This window comes from Podarcis liolepis (assembly GCF_965112155.1).
Source record: "Podarcis liolepis genome assembly, chromosome: 8".
Classification (NCBI taxonomy): Eukaryota; Metazoa; Chordata; class Lepidosauria; order Squamata; family Lacertidae; genus Podarcis; species Podarcis liolepis.
The window spans coordinates 49,784,701-49,800,645 of NC_139560.1; the positions used below are offsets into that span (position 1 = coordinate 49,784,701).

Sequence of the window (15,945 nt, forward strand, 5' to 3'; positions counted from 1 at the left end):
GGAAACAAGTGGACCCTACACAAAGTTCAGTGTAAAAAATTAAAAGAAAAAATCACGTTGACTTTCTCTAATATTATTCTACATCCTTTTCTATAGAGGTTTTTCTCTGTACTGCCACTGGTCTGTCTGAACCCCTGAAGGGGAGGTAACAAAGGTGGAGTTACAGACAGACCTCTGGCTGGAGATACAGTAAAAGAGGGAGGAAATTGGGGATTGGAGTGCTGGCAGGGAGAGAACATTGTGTACACTAGAGTAAAGTGAATGAATCTTTATTTGCGTCAGCCATCGGCCATAGCAATAAAACAACAATACGATATACAAAGAATAAAACTAAAAAGTCAATTATATAAAATACATTTTAGGGGGCGACAAAATAATAGTAGCAAAACATAACGATAATAATAGTAAGATCCTAGGAGAGGAATCTGGGTGACGACGCTAATGTCACTCAGATAGCAGCTCTCAGTCTCATTGCTCTCTCGGCAAATTTGGCAACCTTCTCTGTTGTCGAGCCGTTCTGGTCGGCCAGGAGTGAGAACAGTTTGGCTTCACAAGAGTGGCCCGGGATGGCAGATAGGAGCGGCGTGATGGTCTCGTCCCTGAGATCTTTATATAGGGAGCAAGACAAGAGAACGTGTGACACAGTCTCTACGTAGCCAGCTCCACAGGGGCAGAGCCGGTTCTAGAATGATAGAGTAAAGTGAGAAACTGGCTAGCTAAAATAAGTCTTGCAGTGCAAACCAATGCATATTTACTTAGGAGGCAGTTCCACTATATCAGTGGATTTATTGTTAGGAAAGTGTGCATAGGATTAAAACCTTAAGGTGTTTTTCAACAGAACGAAGTAAGAATCAATTAATTGAATATCAACTGGTGAAAAGGTCCATAAATAAAGAACAATCTAAAGAACAAGTGTGCAAGAGAGGAAGATATAACAAGCAACAAAGAGCCAGAGGAATCTAAGTGCAGATAAGAAGACTGAGATCATAGAGATAGAAAGGAGCTAGAGATTGATGGGAAAACAATGGCTCTCCAGATATTTTAATTATTATGAAATGTATATCACACCTCTCCTCAGAAAGGTTCCCAGGATGGCAAACACAGCAACAATAAAACAATACATCAAAATGTCTAAAAACAATCTTTTAGAAGTCTTAAGAAACAGTCCAAAAGTCTTAAAAATTACATATTTTTACAGGTAATTTCAGGGTTGTCAGGATCAATATCCTTCAGCAATCAAATGATTGTGTAAACAGGGATTTTTAAAATACCTCCTAAAGTCGGGACAAGAGGAAATCAAGGGGATGGGGCACATGGAAGTGTTAGATGGGGTGATGAAATGGGGAACAGACTAAGGGTTGAGAGAGCTATTGAAGAAGAGAGAGCAGGAAATGGGGGAAGGGAGAAGATAGAGGTAAGGAGATACTGAAGAAGGAGGCAAAGTCTTTAGCAGAGGGAAAAGGAGGTTAAAACATTGGAACAGGCCTAAGGAAGACATCAAAGATAAAGAAGGGTGATAAGGATTACTAGAGTTTCAGAACATTCTAGAGCTGCAGTATTGTAACTGTCTTATTTGTTATTATCTCTGTTGATCTTACTAAGCTTCTCTGGGATTATTTTCAGCTAAAAAAAGAGTAAAATCCTTTAAGTAGAAGTAGAATTGTAAGTGTTGGAAGGTACTTCAAAGGTCATCTAGCCCAACCCCTGCAATGAAGGAATCACAACTTATAAATCCCTGACAGGGGGCCATCCAACCTCTGCATAAAAACCTCCAGTTAAGGAGAGTCCACCACTTTCCTCGATAGTCCATTCCACTGCCAAACAGCTCCTACTGTCAGAAAGTTCTTCCTAATGTTATTCAGACTACTAAATGAATACTGTTTTTGATCAGGATAAAATAATTTATAGAGAATGAATCAGGTCAGTTCATTTGTCTTTTCCAGAGGCGTTTGCAAATTCAAAAAAGATATACAGTGGTACCTCTGGTTGCGAACGGGAATGGGATCCGTTGCGGAGGCCCGTTCGCAACATGAATAGAACACAACCCGCAGTGGCGCTTCTGTGCCGCTGCGTCTGTGGGTTGCGATTCACCGCTTCTGCACATGTGCGTAACGTCATTTTGTGCGTCTGCACATGCGCAAGTGGCGAAACCCGGAAGTAACCCTTTTCGGTACTTCTGGGTCGTCGCGGGACGCAACCTGAAAAAATGTATCATGAAGCAAACGTAACATGAGGTATGACTGTAGATTGTTTAGGAAGAACAACAATAAAAGGCATTGAACATGAATTTATAGCGAAAAAAACAAATTATGACCAGGACCTGTAGCTTCCAGAGAATGCCATATTTGTTCATTGCCCCAGAACAACAAAGAGTCTTTGTGGCACCTTGAAAACCAACAGATTTATTATGACATAAGCATTCAGCCGCTCAAGTAGAAAGGTAGCACAGTGAAGACGTAAACAAGGAAAGAGAAAGAATAGGACAACAGAAGTGAGGGAATCAATTGAAACAGCAGTGTTAAATAGTGAAACTGTCTCACTGAGGGAAGATGAAAAGAGAACAGGAGAAAATAGAAGGTAATTAAAGAGAAAAGGATAAAGAGCGTGACTATTTTAGTAAGAGGGACAGACAATGTAGAATCCCAGAGAAGCATAAAGAAAGGACGTGTTTCGGACAGTGGAAAAGGAGAACAACACTGAAAAAAGAAAAAGTTATCAAATCCATTACATGCAGAGTACCATAGTACAAGTAGTATTAAAGAAACCAAACACATCAACGAGGCTGAAAAAAGATTGGGCCTCCAAGTTGGCAAATTGATCAATATGGAAATGAAATCATCCAGAATAAGAACAGGAGGAGGATAACTCAGTGAGAAGGAAAACTAAAGTTCAAAGCCAGATAGGAAGTTAGCAAGGGACTAAGAAGACAATAAATCACAGTAAGAAGAATAGCAGAATGAAACATAATACCCAAAATAAAAAGGAAGAATACATAAGAAATTAAGATGCGAAAACAGAAAAGGCACAATAGGAGCAATTTCCATATCTCCATCTGGACCCATCACATGAAGTGAAAAGTGTGTGATCGCCAAGAGATGCAGCAGTAACAGCATTAGTTGAGAACCAAGTCTCTGTTGGAAGAAAACAGGAAAAACAGCATGAAATAAGGCATGAAGAATAATCACCTAATTGACAGTCAAACAACAGTTCAGTAGAGTGCCAGAAAAGAAAACAGATGAATGGAATAGAAATAAAATTAGGCAGGCACTAGGGTCTAGATTCAAAGAAGCACCACGGGATGGTATCAACAGATGAGACTGATTAATAGCATAGGAAAAATAGGACCAGCCAGCCAATAAGTAAGAGCGTGGCTGAGTGAGGATAATATACACCTAAGAGTTCTTGAAGAACTTGTGTGAAATGGTTGATACTAAAATCAGTTTATTTGAAAATTGGAAGGTAGTGCAACACAGGTTTGTTGGTTTTTTTTTTTTAAAAAAAGGTGCATGGATTTTATGGGAAATATAGGCATGTTTCCTAATGTCTGTCTGCATAAATTAGTGGAAAGCATAAATATGCTTAAATTTTTAATCATTTTGAAGAATAAGACTTTCAAATGAAGGAATGACATTGCTTCTAGAAAGCAAAGTTCTGCCTCACTGTTTGGATCTGATGGGTGTATAAACAAGCATGCAGATAGGAGTCATCCAATATGGGGACTTCCCAAAAGCATCTGAGTAAATGAAGTTGTCATGGGATAAAACAATGTCTTTTAATAGATCAGTAGCTGAATGAGGAAGTATTGAAGAATGGGGAACTATTAGAAAGAAAATAGAAATTATGAGCAGACAACGTAAGTTAACAGTGAAGTCCTGTAAGGATCTGTGTTAGGCCAGTGCTACTTTCTTATATTCATATATTCATAAATAGTCAGGGGAGAGCAATATTATAACCAAGTTTATGGATTATTCCAGATTATTTTTGATGGTAAAACACAAGCAAATTGGAGAAATCCAAAATATCTATTGAAGCTGAGTTAAAGGACAACAGAAAGACAAATGTGGTACAGTGTAAGCGAGAATCAATGCGCATTATGGGAGGGGGGAACACATATTCACACATAAAGTAAAGCAACTCTATGGGGTGGGAGGAAGCAGCGCTATTTTCAAAGTTGGGCTCATCTCAACATTTTTTGTTTGTTAACTCTGGGCTGGTGTACCTGAGAGGCCCATATCAGCCCCCTTTCAAGGAAATGAAAGAGCCAGACCTAGTTAGAGGTGAGAAAGAACAGGGGATTCACATGATGCAAGTAGTCAATATGCACGTTGCAGTCATTCATTTGAGACTATCTAGTAAAGTTGCATTTGGTATGGGATTAGGAGTAAAAGCAGCTGAAAGGTAATTCCTACTTATCTGGCTATCACTGTTGGAAGCATTTTGTGTATGTTGAAAAGTGGGGTTAGGGCAAATATTTGGCACAAGGCTGCTTAACTGTGCTTCCCTGCGCATATTAAAACAAGTAGAATATATTTCATTTTTAAAACCCTCTTTCATCCCATAGAATTGAGGCAGGCAAACGCACCACGAGTAGACTGTTCCTTCCTTGGTTTTGTTACCCTGCCTCCCTCTTCCAAGAATCACATCGCTCAAGGCAAATGGAAGCTAGATGAGGTCCGCTGGGCCTCTTTTCCTTCTCCCAGCTGTTTGCAACATGAAGATTTGGTACCATGGTAATGTTGGCAGTATTTTTTTTCTGCTGGAGTTGTTGGAAATGTAGTTTCCCTAGTCCGTGACCAGGTCAAGGGAAGTAATATTACCACACTATTCTGCCTTGGTCAGACCACACCTGAAATACTGTGTCCAGTTCTGGGCGACGCGGGTGGCGCTGTGGGTTAAACCACAGAGCCTAGGACTTGCTGATCAGAAGGTTGGTGGTTTGAATCCCCCCAACGGAGTGAGCTCCCATTACTCGGTCCCTGCTCCTGCCAACCTAGCAGTTTGAAAGCACGTCAAAGTGCAAGTAGATAAATAGGTACCGCTCCGGCAGGAAGGTAAACGGCGTTTCCATGCGCTGCTCTGGTTCGCCAGAAGCAGCTTAGTCATGCTGGCCACATGACCCGGAAGCTGTACACGGCTCCCTTGGCCAATAAAGCGAGATGAGCGCCGCAACCCCAGAGTCGGTCACGACTGGACCTAATGATCAGGGGTCCCTTTACCTTTAACTTATTCTGCCTTGGTCAGACCACACCTGAAATACTGTGTCCAGTTCTGGGTGCCACAATTTAAGAAGAATATTGACAAGCTGGAAAGTGTACTGAGGAGGGCAACAAAGATGATGAAGGGGTCTGGAAACAAAGCCTTATGAGGAGCAGATAAGGGAGTTGCGTATGTTCAGCCTGGGAAAGAGGAGACTGAGAGGAAGTATGATAGCCATTTTCAAATATCTAAAGGGCTGTCACATGGAGGATGAAGCAAGCTTGTTTTCTCCTGCTCTGGAGGGAAGGACCCAAACCAATGGATTCACGTTCCAAGAAAGGAGATTCCAACTAAACATCCTTCTTCTAGTAAGAGCTGTTAAACAGTGGAACAAACTCCCTTGGGAGGTGGGGGTCTCCTTCCTTGGAGGTTTTTAAGCAGAGGTTGGATGGCCATCTGTCATGGATGCTTTAGCTGTGATTCCTGCATTGCAGGGGTGGTGGTCTATATCAGTGTTCCCCAACCTTGGGCCTCCAGCTGTTTTTGGACTACAATTCCCATCATCCTTGACCACTGGTCTTGCTAGCGAGGGATGATGGGAGTTGTAGTCCAAAAAACAGCTGGAGGCCCAAGGTTGGGGAATACTGGTCTATATTACCCTTGGGGTTCTTTCCAACTTTCCAATTTTATGATTTTATGCATTTACCTCTCCCACCGTCTTCAGGATGAGAACAATGTAGGAGACAGCAGAGGGGATTGGACTACTGGTCCATTGGAATATGATATTTCCTTTTTGGCCCAATTCCTTTTTGTTCTTAGTACAAAGCTTTTTGCATTTTTGTTGGAAATGCTGTTAAATAATCTGAGTGAGGCAGATTGTAGAGTGCATTGGTTTTGTTGTAGACTGTGAATGAGCTATCTTATTCATGAAACATTGGTTATTGAAATCACCGCCAGCTACAGTGAGGGGGGAAAGTATTTGATCCCCTGCTAAATTTGCCCGTTTGCCCTCTGATGAAGAAATGACCAGTCCATAATTTTAATGGTCGGTTTATTGTAGCTGTGAACAGAGAAATCAAGAAGACAAAAGTCAGAGATTGATGTGCATTATAATGAGTGAAATAAGTATTTGATCCCCTATCAACCAGCCAGATTTCAGGCTACCTGGTATCTTCAGTGTATGTAACGAACTGAGATTAGAAGCACCTGCTGTAAGGGAGAGGTTTTACCTGTAATCGCAGCTCGTTACAGTACCTGTACAAAAGACACCTGTCGACAGAAGCAATCAATCCAGCAGATTCCAAAGTAGCTACCATTACCAAGAGAGCTGTCCAAGGATGTCAGGGACAAGATTGTAGACTTGCACAAGGCTGGACTGGGCTACAAGACTATTGCCAAGCAGCTTGGTGAGAAGGTGATAACAGCTGGTGCAATAATTTGCAAATGGAAGAAACACAAAATAACTGTCAACCTCCCTTGGTCTGGGGCTCCATGCAAGATTTCATCTCATGGAGTTGCAATCATCATGAGAATGGTGATGAAGCAGTCCAGAACTACATGGAGGGGAATTTGTCAATGATCTCAGGGCAGCTGGGACCATAGTCACCATGAAAACAGTTGGTAACACACTATGCCATGAAGGACTGAGGTTTTGCAGAGCCCGCAAGGTCCCCTTGCTCAAGACAGCACATGTACAGGCCCGTCTGCAGTTTGCCAATGCACATTTGAATGACCCGGAGGAGAACTGGGTGAAAGTGTTGTGGTCAGATGAAACCAAAATCGAGCTCTTTGGCATCAACTCAACTCGCCGTGTTTGGAGGAGGAGGAATGCTGCCTACGACTCCAAGAACACCATCCCCACCATGCTTTGGGGGTGTTTTTCTGCTAAGGGGACAGGACACCTTCACCGCATCGAAGGGACGATGGACAGGACCATGTATCATCAAATCTTTGGTGAGCACCTCCTTCCCTCAGCTAGGGCATTGAAAATGGGTCAAGGGTGGGTATTCCAGCATGACAATGACCCAAAACACACGGCCAAGGCAAGAAAGGAGTAGCTCAAGAAGAAGCACATGAAGGTCCTGGAGTGGCCTAGCCAGTCTCCAGACTTTAATCCCATCAAAAATCTGTAGGTTCGAGTAGCTACACATCAGCCTCAAAATCTTACTGACTTGGAGAGGATCTGCAAAGAGGAGTGGGACAAAATACCTCCTGAGATGTGTGCAAATCTGGTGGCCACCTACAAGAAACGTCTGACCTCTGTAATTGCCAACAAGGGTTTTGCAACCAAGTAATAAGTCATCTTTTGCAAAGGGATCAAATACTTATTTCACTCATTATAACGCACATCAACCTCTGACTTTTGTCTTCTGGGTTTCCGGGGGTTTTCCTGTTGTTATTCTGTCTCTCACAGCTACAATAAACCCATCAATAAAATTGTGGACTGGTCATTTATTCGTCAGAGGGCAAACGGGCAAATTTAGCAGAGGATCAAATACTTTCCCCCCCCCTCACTGTATTCCTATGTTCTGCCTTGCAACTCTCACACTAACTCATTCCCTGGTCAGCTCTGAAAAGCAACTCCTTCCATTAATGTGCTTTTTATTGACTGTATGCAAATCTGCTGTACTACACTTATATTTAGCACTTAGCCGTTTGTTTAACTCCCAACATTTCTGAAATCTGGTAGAATCCCATCCTCCTGAATACGCCAGTTTCCAACACCCTTTATCTATAGGAATGGGGGTGGGGGGGGTGGAGACTGAAAACATACAGCAATCTTGTATATAAGAATTCATGTTTCTACAAGGACCACCTAGTGACATTAGGGAGGGAAAATTGGTGATGAATTTAGCCTAGGCTCAACTTGTTCGTGTGCTATATGCATTAACACACGGGGACAATGGATCAAAATGGAATTCACATGTCAGATTTTTTGAAGTGGCGATTTTGTGATGTAGAGCAGATTTTTAAAATTAGTAGCTCCGCCGGACTCTGTCACACCCCCACCCCCACTTCCCTCATACCCCGTTTAAGGATTTGGATTATTTAAAAAAACCCCAGAGTTAGCACGCTCCATAGAATCCAGCTCTCACTTCTCCCCCTCCCCCCTCCACTCCTGCAGCGTTTGTACTTTGACTACTTCCTGGTCTCACAGAAAGGGGCAGTGCTGAGTTACAAGGACAAAAATAGACCTTTACAGAGAAATATAGGGATTGTAAGTGTGTGTGCGCGCGCGCGCGTGCGTGTGGCGCTGAGAGAAAGCCAGCATTAGGTTTCCAGGAGGAGCCCTTTTCTTTTTCACTGTGTGTTAGGGTTTTTTTTTTTTGTACAGATTTTTGTTCTGTTTTAAAAAACACTTACCTCTCCCGGAAGCTTCTCTGCATCCCTTTGGGGGAGGAAAAAGAAACCAACTGTGATCAGAAACGACCAGAAACCATTTTATTTGAACAACTGGTGGGGAAGAAAGAGGAGAGATACAATCACAGGGATATAAATATCATCCGTTAAAATTTATTTCTTTGCACTATTTATTTATAATCCTGTTCAGTCTGACATCCACCCTAAGCGATAGCAATGGGGTGTTTGGGCAACAGCAAAACGGAGGATCAGCGTATTGATGAGAAAGCACAGCGAGAAGCCAACAAAAAAATAGAGAAGCAGTTGCAGAAAGAGCGACTGGCTTATAAAGCCACACACCGTTTGCTTCTGCTGGGTAAGGAAGAACGGCTTTTTGGTGGGGGAGGGCGATGAGGGTGCAGTGGTGCAGTTCAGTTTCCCATGGCAGGCAAGCAAACTATACTATTTATGTGCAAGAGAAAATGAGATGGAAAGAATGCAGACCTGCTTTATAAATTCTATGTGCGTGAAATGCACAAATTGCCCTAGGTATGTATAGAGAAGAGTTGAATGTTTTAGGAAAACACGAGATGCTTCCATTCTGTCTTTCCCCATTTTCCCCTCCCCTAAATGTATACATCACACATTTTCCTTCTTTTTCAGGGGCTGGTGAGTCAGGAAAAAGCACTATTGTCAAGCAGATGAGGATCTTGCATGTAAATGGATTTAATTCAGAGTAAGAATTCTTCTTATTTGGAGGGGGGTGGAGAGAAAAAAACCCCACACAAACCCCAACAAGATGCATTTGAAACACATTAAGCCAAACTGGTTAATAGATCTTTCTTATCCTTTGTATGTAGCTTGTTGGTAATTTACCTCCATCAACTTACCCTATTAGCATGGATATTACAGTTCATATATATTAAGAGAGGCATGAATTCCTTATTTTTCCTCTCCTGGTCCTTCTGCTGTATTTTACACTGTTGCTACTGCAGTGTTTAATAGGCCCTTGTGTAGCAACAACATGGCGACTACTTCTTACAACAGCAAATAACTAAATATTGCCTGAGTATTAACAATATATTAGGTCGTGTGTGTGTAGATGTAGATATAGATATAGATTTGTGTGTGTGTGTCAAGTACATATTTGAACTATCCTCATTTTTAAAGTTAATAAAAAAGAAATCAGTTTAACATGATGGTGTTTTGTTATAAAGTGTCTGCAGACTGTATTATTTATGTCAGATTTTTCTGAGAATGCCATATTTTGTGATTAGACATTTTCAGAAATGTAGAATTTGAGTCAGTTCATGGTAAAAGTAAGCAGTTTTTTTAAAATAATCCCTCCACCCCTTTTTAAAAAATGCTTATACATTGTTATTTGTCATGTGGCAGTAATATAAATAATTTATTTTGATTAAAATTGTACACTACATTTTCCACTATGAAATATTAGGGATAAAAACAGCTATTAAAATTTGAACTTCAGCATCTCAGTAGCAGGTGAACACTCACAACAACTTGGCTAAATTGATTTGTGTTTGATTTCATACAGAGAAAAGAAACAGAAAATTCTGGATATTCGGAAAAATGTAAAAGATGCAATTGTGGTAAGAAAACATTTTTATTCCTTAAATGTATATACGTAGTGATTAGGATTGTGATTGCAGAGGAAACCCTGTTGTTCAGATAAGTCTAAATCACCTAGTAATTCTGTGTGTGATTTATCTCTGTTAATATGTCCTGTTCCTTTGCTTATTCTAGACCATAGTTTCAGCAATGAGCACTTTAATACCTCCAGTTCCACTGGCCAACCAAGAAAACCAATTTCGAGCGGACTACATCAAGAGTATAGCTCCCCTTTCTGACTTTGACTACACACAGGTAAGATTTAAAAGTACTCTGCCCTCTTCCTTCCCCTTGCAATGTTTAAAAAGCATGGAATGACTTGTTTACTATTTGGAAGGCTTATGCTTTGGGATAAATTTATTATTATTGATTTTATCATTGGATAATTTTGTTTGGCACAGTATAAAATGTATAGAAAAAAATACTACCCATAGTGCTGCATTTTCTGTTCTTGAGGAAGCGTTATATAATGAAAAGCAGTCAAGGACTATGTAGATTTCAGATTCCTGGATTAACAAATTTTGCAGCACCTTTGTGGTATTGTTTAGTGCAGGAGACCAGATAAAACCAATATGAATAAATAGTGTAATGTTTGCAGATTTGAGACGGATCTGTTTATTATTTTGCTGGTGGTTGTATTTTCCTGGTGGCATGTTTGAGTAATGTTCAGTTAAGGCATATTTGGATAATCATTCTTTTATAGTTAAAATGCTTAGGCTTACATTTCCTCTCCCTCTCACCACTGCAGCCACCTATGTCTCCTGAAAGCTGCTAGTAATTCAGGGGCCCCTACTGAACACTGTCAACTTTCCTTCTGTGAACATGCTTAAGCTAGCCTACTTTAGTAGCCAGGCCTGATTTGGGGTGAGTTCTTCCCCCCCCCCCCCAGTGGCTCTCTGCACATATTATTCAGGAGAGCCTTCTGGCTGTCCAGAGAGGCTTTTATTGGGGGAACAGTTAGCTGCAGGAGGAAAGAGAGGCTGAGAAACTTTCCTATATGAACTTTTCTTAAGCTAACTTATCTTAAGATTCAAACATTTGTTCTTCATGGCTTGTGAATACTGACAGTATCTAGCATTTCTTTTTTTATATGTAAGTAGCTGTATTGCTTAGGGGGGAAATGTTTCGTTTTGCTTCTAGTATGAAGTTGTCTTCCTGCCGTTCATTGTATCTACTTACAATGGAGCATCTTCTGATTATTCTAAGGAGAGAGGCTTTGGACAGGCAGCTGCTGCCTCATTGCTTGTTTCTAACACTGTGATCCTGTGCATGCCTTCTCAGAAGTAACTCTGAGTTCAGTGGGACTTACCCATGGGTAGGGGTTTATAGGATGGGAGCCTGATACTCTGGACTGGTTCATTTTCCATTTTGAACACTTGGGATTTTTATTTTGAGAAGAATGGCTTTGTCGTAGTTATAAATTTGTCTCAAATGCAGTTATCTAGAAAATTACCTACATACAGTTTGTTTGTTTGTTTGTTTGTTTGTTTGTTTGCTCTCATTTGACAGAAATTATAAAAAAAAGATGAGCTTGAAATGTTTAACCAAATTAAATGATGTTGAATTTTATTTCAAAGATGTAAATGTGAAGCTACTGCTTCCTTAACTTTTGCATCCCTTTGTAATGCGTTATAATTACCGGTAATCTAGAGAGATTTTACATGACTCTTGTACAGTGAGGTATTTGTATGTGGTTTCCTTGTAAAGAAAATTACCACATCAGAAGATGACAAGCTTGATCTAGGTCTAAAAGACAGGATGTTGTACAAGTAAAGAATGCAGCTCTCTTCTGCATTCATGAAACATAAAGGTCATCCTTTCTCCAGTATAAAAATATTTTCAATGATCTGTTTTTAAATCAAGTTGGGTGCTGGATCCTTTCTGGAAGCATGCCAAGCTTGGAAATCAGGGTTGATCTTAGAGTTTTGTTTTTGGCGCTTTTGGCTTCCTTTGAAAAAGAGCAAAGGCACAAGATGTATCAAATACCTGGAAATGAAATTATTTATGATATGTTTGCTTGGGTGTATTCACATGAAATAAATGTGTAAAGGATACAGATTATAGATGAAATCAAGCTTAGGGGGAAAAACAAGTCAGTGGTTTAGCTGCTGTTCTGTGATATTATGCATATTTGGGTATCATTAAGGCCATCTTCTCTTCTTTGCAACTCTGCACATTTTTACAGAAACAAAGTGGTTTATCTCTATAGAACTAGTGATTTTTTAAAGTTACATGGTTTTAAAAATGTTTGAATTTCTTGTCTGTCTTGAGCACTGTGTGAGATGTTCAGTATTCAGGATCTAAGAGCACAGGGTTGCAGTGGCAGAACAATTCTAATAGTGTGATGTTGAATTCCACCCATAGAGTAGTATTCAACTAAATTTTACTCTGAGGAGACGTACTGAAATTAATGGGCCTAACTTAGTCACATTTAATGGGTCTGCTCTGAGTAAAACTTAGTTGAATACCACCTACACTCTTGTAAGTAGTTCCAAAACGGCACCAAAATGGTTTGAATTTTCTCAAACAAGAGTTCCCTCATGCTACATGGCAAAGAATTTCTGAAAATTATAGATGTGTCAAAAGCAATTTGAAACCAATGGCAAGACTGCTTTTCAAAGGGAGGCGGAAGAATCCCAGTGTGCACTTGGATCCCCTAAAGTAGGTTCTTGGCTACCAAATAACAAATGGCACTTGATTTCTATGGAGGGACTCCAAAGTTGGATGAAAATTGCGTTTTTTTGTGACACCAAATTGCTTTGTTTTAAAAATAAAATTAAAAATACATAAAGTGAAATGTCAGGCATCTATCGTTTATTAAATTCCTATAATTTGTATTTAGTAATAGTTGGTAAATGGGATATGGCTGTCCAAAATGAGGAAATGCCTCAGCAAATAATTGCATTTGTTTCCCAAAATTTCTTTCAACTGAAAATAACTCTTGTGTGTTCTTGACTTGAAGTGTACTCTGCAGTGATTTAAACTTGATAAAGTATTTCTCTCTCTCTCTGAAAAAGAAAAACCATATTTAAGACTCTAGCTAGCCTACATTGTAACAGGCGGCGAAGCTTTACTCAGCTTTGATCCATATATTAGGCAGCATCCTCTCACACTGCAACAGATATGTGGTTTCTCCCCCTCCTCCCATATGTATGAAGCAATTCTCAGTGCAGTTTACAAAACAGAAACATGAAACAGCAGAATGCTTATAACTGAAACAGCGGTAAATAATCCATATCAAAATAAAAATACAATTAACAGTGAAAACTATAACCATAAAATAGAAAGTATAGAAAATAGTTAAAAGCAGACTGAAACGTCCAGGTCTTTTAAGACCTTTTTTAAAAAAATAGTCAGGGAGGGAGCAAAGCTGAGCTTCTATGAATGGGCATTCAATGAGGAATTATTGTGCTACCTGCCTGCCTGCATACATATACTTGGGATGTGGGGAGGATCAAATCTGGGCACGTGAGTCCATCAGTAACCTCCATACCCATACTAATAAATGATTAGTTCTCATTGAGTTTAGTGTGGCTTACTCTCTGGTAAGCATGCAGCACTGAAATGAGTGAGATTTAATTATAAGTAAATATGCTACAGATTCAGTTACATATAGGGATCATAATTTAAAGCAGACATCCCACTAAACTATGTCCAACATTTATTGTTGTTATGAAAACAATTATATTACAATATAATAGTTTTCATAACAATTACATTTCTGTTTTAAGCTAAACAAATTCTATTATATTAGTTCTGGCTCTATAACAGAGTTATAATTTTTGTGGCTAGTGTTTGTGAACTTTTCTTAATGTATAGCTAACGATTTATCTGATTTTTTAGTTCTTTAAGTTGTACCGTATTTTTCGCTCTATAACACGCACCTGACCATAACACGCACGTAGTTTTTAGAGGAGGAAAGTCCGTAGGCATGCAACCCGTAGGCATTCCCTCCATAACACGCACAGACATTTCCCCTTACTTTCTAGGAGGAAAAAAGTGAGTGTTATGGTGCAAAAAATACGGTACTTAGTTTGAGGTATGCATTTTCTAGGAGAGTGTTTCCTATTCTAGAGTTTCTTCTATTATTTTTTATAAAGATGTGTGGTGATATTAAAAGAAATAACAGGTTTATTAACAACATTTGAAAAAATGCAGTTGTAGCATTTTATGTCATTGCTTGGGGATGGATTTTGCATAGATTTTGTAGTGTATTATGGACAAGTTAAGAAATAAATGTTAATTAGATTAGCGCATTTAGATACAGCAGGAAGGTTTAGAGTGGAAGAAGAAGCTCTACTGTTTATCTGGACCTTTGGGATAGAGTGGTGATTGACATTTTTTTAGGCTAACAGAAATTGACCTGTGCCATTTTTAATTCTGTATCGATGGTTGTTTTGCCCTTTGTGTGGCAGAGTGAATATATTAAGGGCATATTATGCTACTAGCTGTGAACTAGTATTATGTCTGTTATGTAAGTTTCAACTTGTTAAAGACGATTAAGCTTAAAATATTTTGACACTGTTTGCAAACATAGTTGGTACATAATTATCTTTAGATATTGAGGGTATATGTCTAGAAGAAGAAAAACTATTTGTTTGCGCATGCATAAAATAATTATTTTCAGTCTGTAGGGATGTGTACAGCAAGTGTTTGGAAAGTTGAACGACATTTAAGAGATGTTCTTGGTAACATGCATTACAGTACTGTGCATGTTTACTCAAGTAAGTTCCACTGTGTTTAATGAGGTATACTCCCAGGTAACTGCATATAGAATGGTGGCCTGAATTCCTAATCTGCATATAAAATATAAATGTTAATAGGTAAATTTTAGAACCAGTTAAGCATTCTTAAAGTTCTGTTCAGAAATAGTCTCAAGGGGGGTGCAACTATTCCTAGGATTGGTTTGTTAACATCTTTTAACTTTCTTTGGAACATACAGAGTGATTTACTGCTTTTGTGAGTAGTACCCTCCCTGTGATTTTTCAGAAAAGTTTAAAATTATGCCTCCATGTTGTCCCTTTTAATGCTAATGAGTAAACGTAACATTCACTGTGAATATCATCTTATTTTTTCACTTTTTGTTTTTATAAAACAGGCCCAGCACCAACAGCCAGCCATTGCCCTTCATGATAGGAGTATCATTTATTTACATACATAGTACATAATGCCTGAGTTTACAAAACTCATATTTATCAAAAATATCAGTAGCAATTTTATCCCCTGTGCTTTTTAACATCCACATGAAACTGCTGACTAGGGTCATCTGTAGTTCATCTGTTGTTAGCAATATGCTGACATTATGCTGATGACACACAGCTCCTTTACATCTGCAGGTGTGGCAGTGGATGTGCTGAACCCTTGTCTTGCCTTAGTAATAGCGCAACAAACTGAAGCACAATCCAGATGAGTTTGAGGCACTGCTAGTGGGCGGTTCCCTAGACCAGATGGATGGGAGGTTGCCTGCTCTTGATTGGGTTATACTCCCTCTGAAGGAGTGGGTATGTAGCTTGGGGGTACTTCTGCATCCATTGTTATTGCTTGAGGCTCAAGTGGCGACTGTGCTATGGTGTGCCTTCCACCATACTGGACAGAGATAGCCTAACTAATTCAGTCTGGTAATCTCTAGGTTAGATTACTGCACCACGTTGTACGTAGGGCTGCCTCTGAAGATAGTTTGGAAATTTCAGTTGGTGCAGAATTCAGCAGCCAGGTTGCTCACTGGGGCAAGACAGTTTGAGCATATTACACCAATCCTTGCCCAGTTGCCAGTTAGTTTCT

General features: G+C 39.7%; 1 protein-coding gene across 5 annotated transcripts in view; it reads left to right on the plus strand.

Moving 5' to 3' along the window:
* GNAL (G protein subunit alpha L) overlaps nt 1-15,945 on the plus strand; it is a 176,258-nt gene that overhangs the window by 80,236 nt on the left and 80,077 nt on the right. For 3 of the 5 annotated variants that reach the window (XM_083518706.1, XM_083518709.1, XM_083518705.1), the window contains 3 exons: nt 9,199-9,271; nt 10,091-10,145; nt 10,300-10,419. In XM_083518706.1, the coding sequence (XP_083374832.1) occupies nt 9,199-9,271; nt 10,091-10,145; nt 10,300-10,419 (248 nt within the window). Of the gene's footprint in view, nt 1-8,422; nt 8,912-8,982; nt 9,085-9,198; nt 9,272-10,090; nt 10,146-10,299; nt 10,420-15,945 lie in introns of those variants that run through there. The other 2 variants (XM_083518707.1, XM_083518708.1) reach the window with 2 other exon arrangements.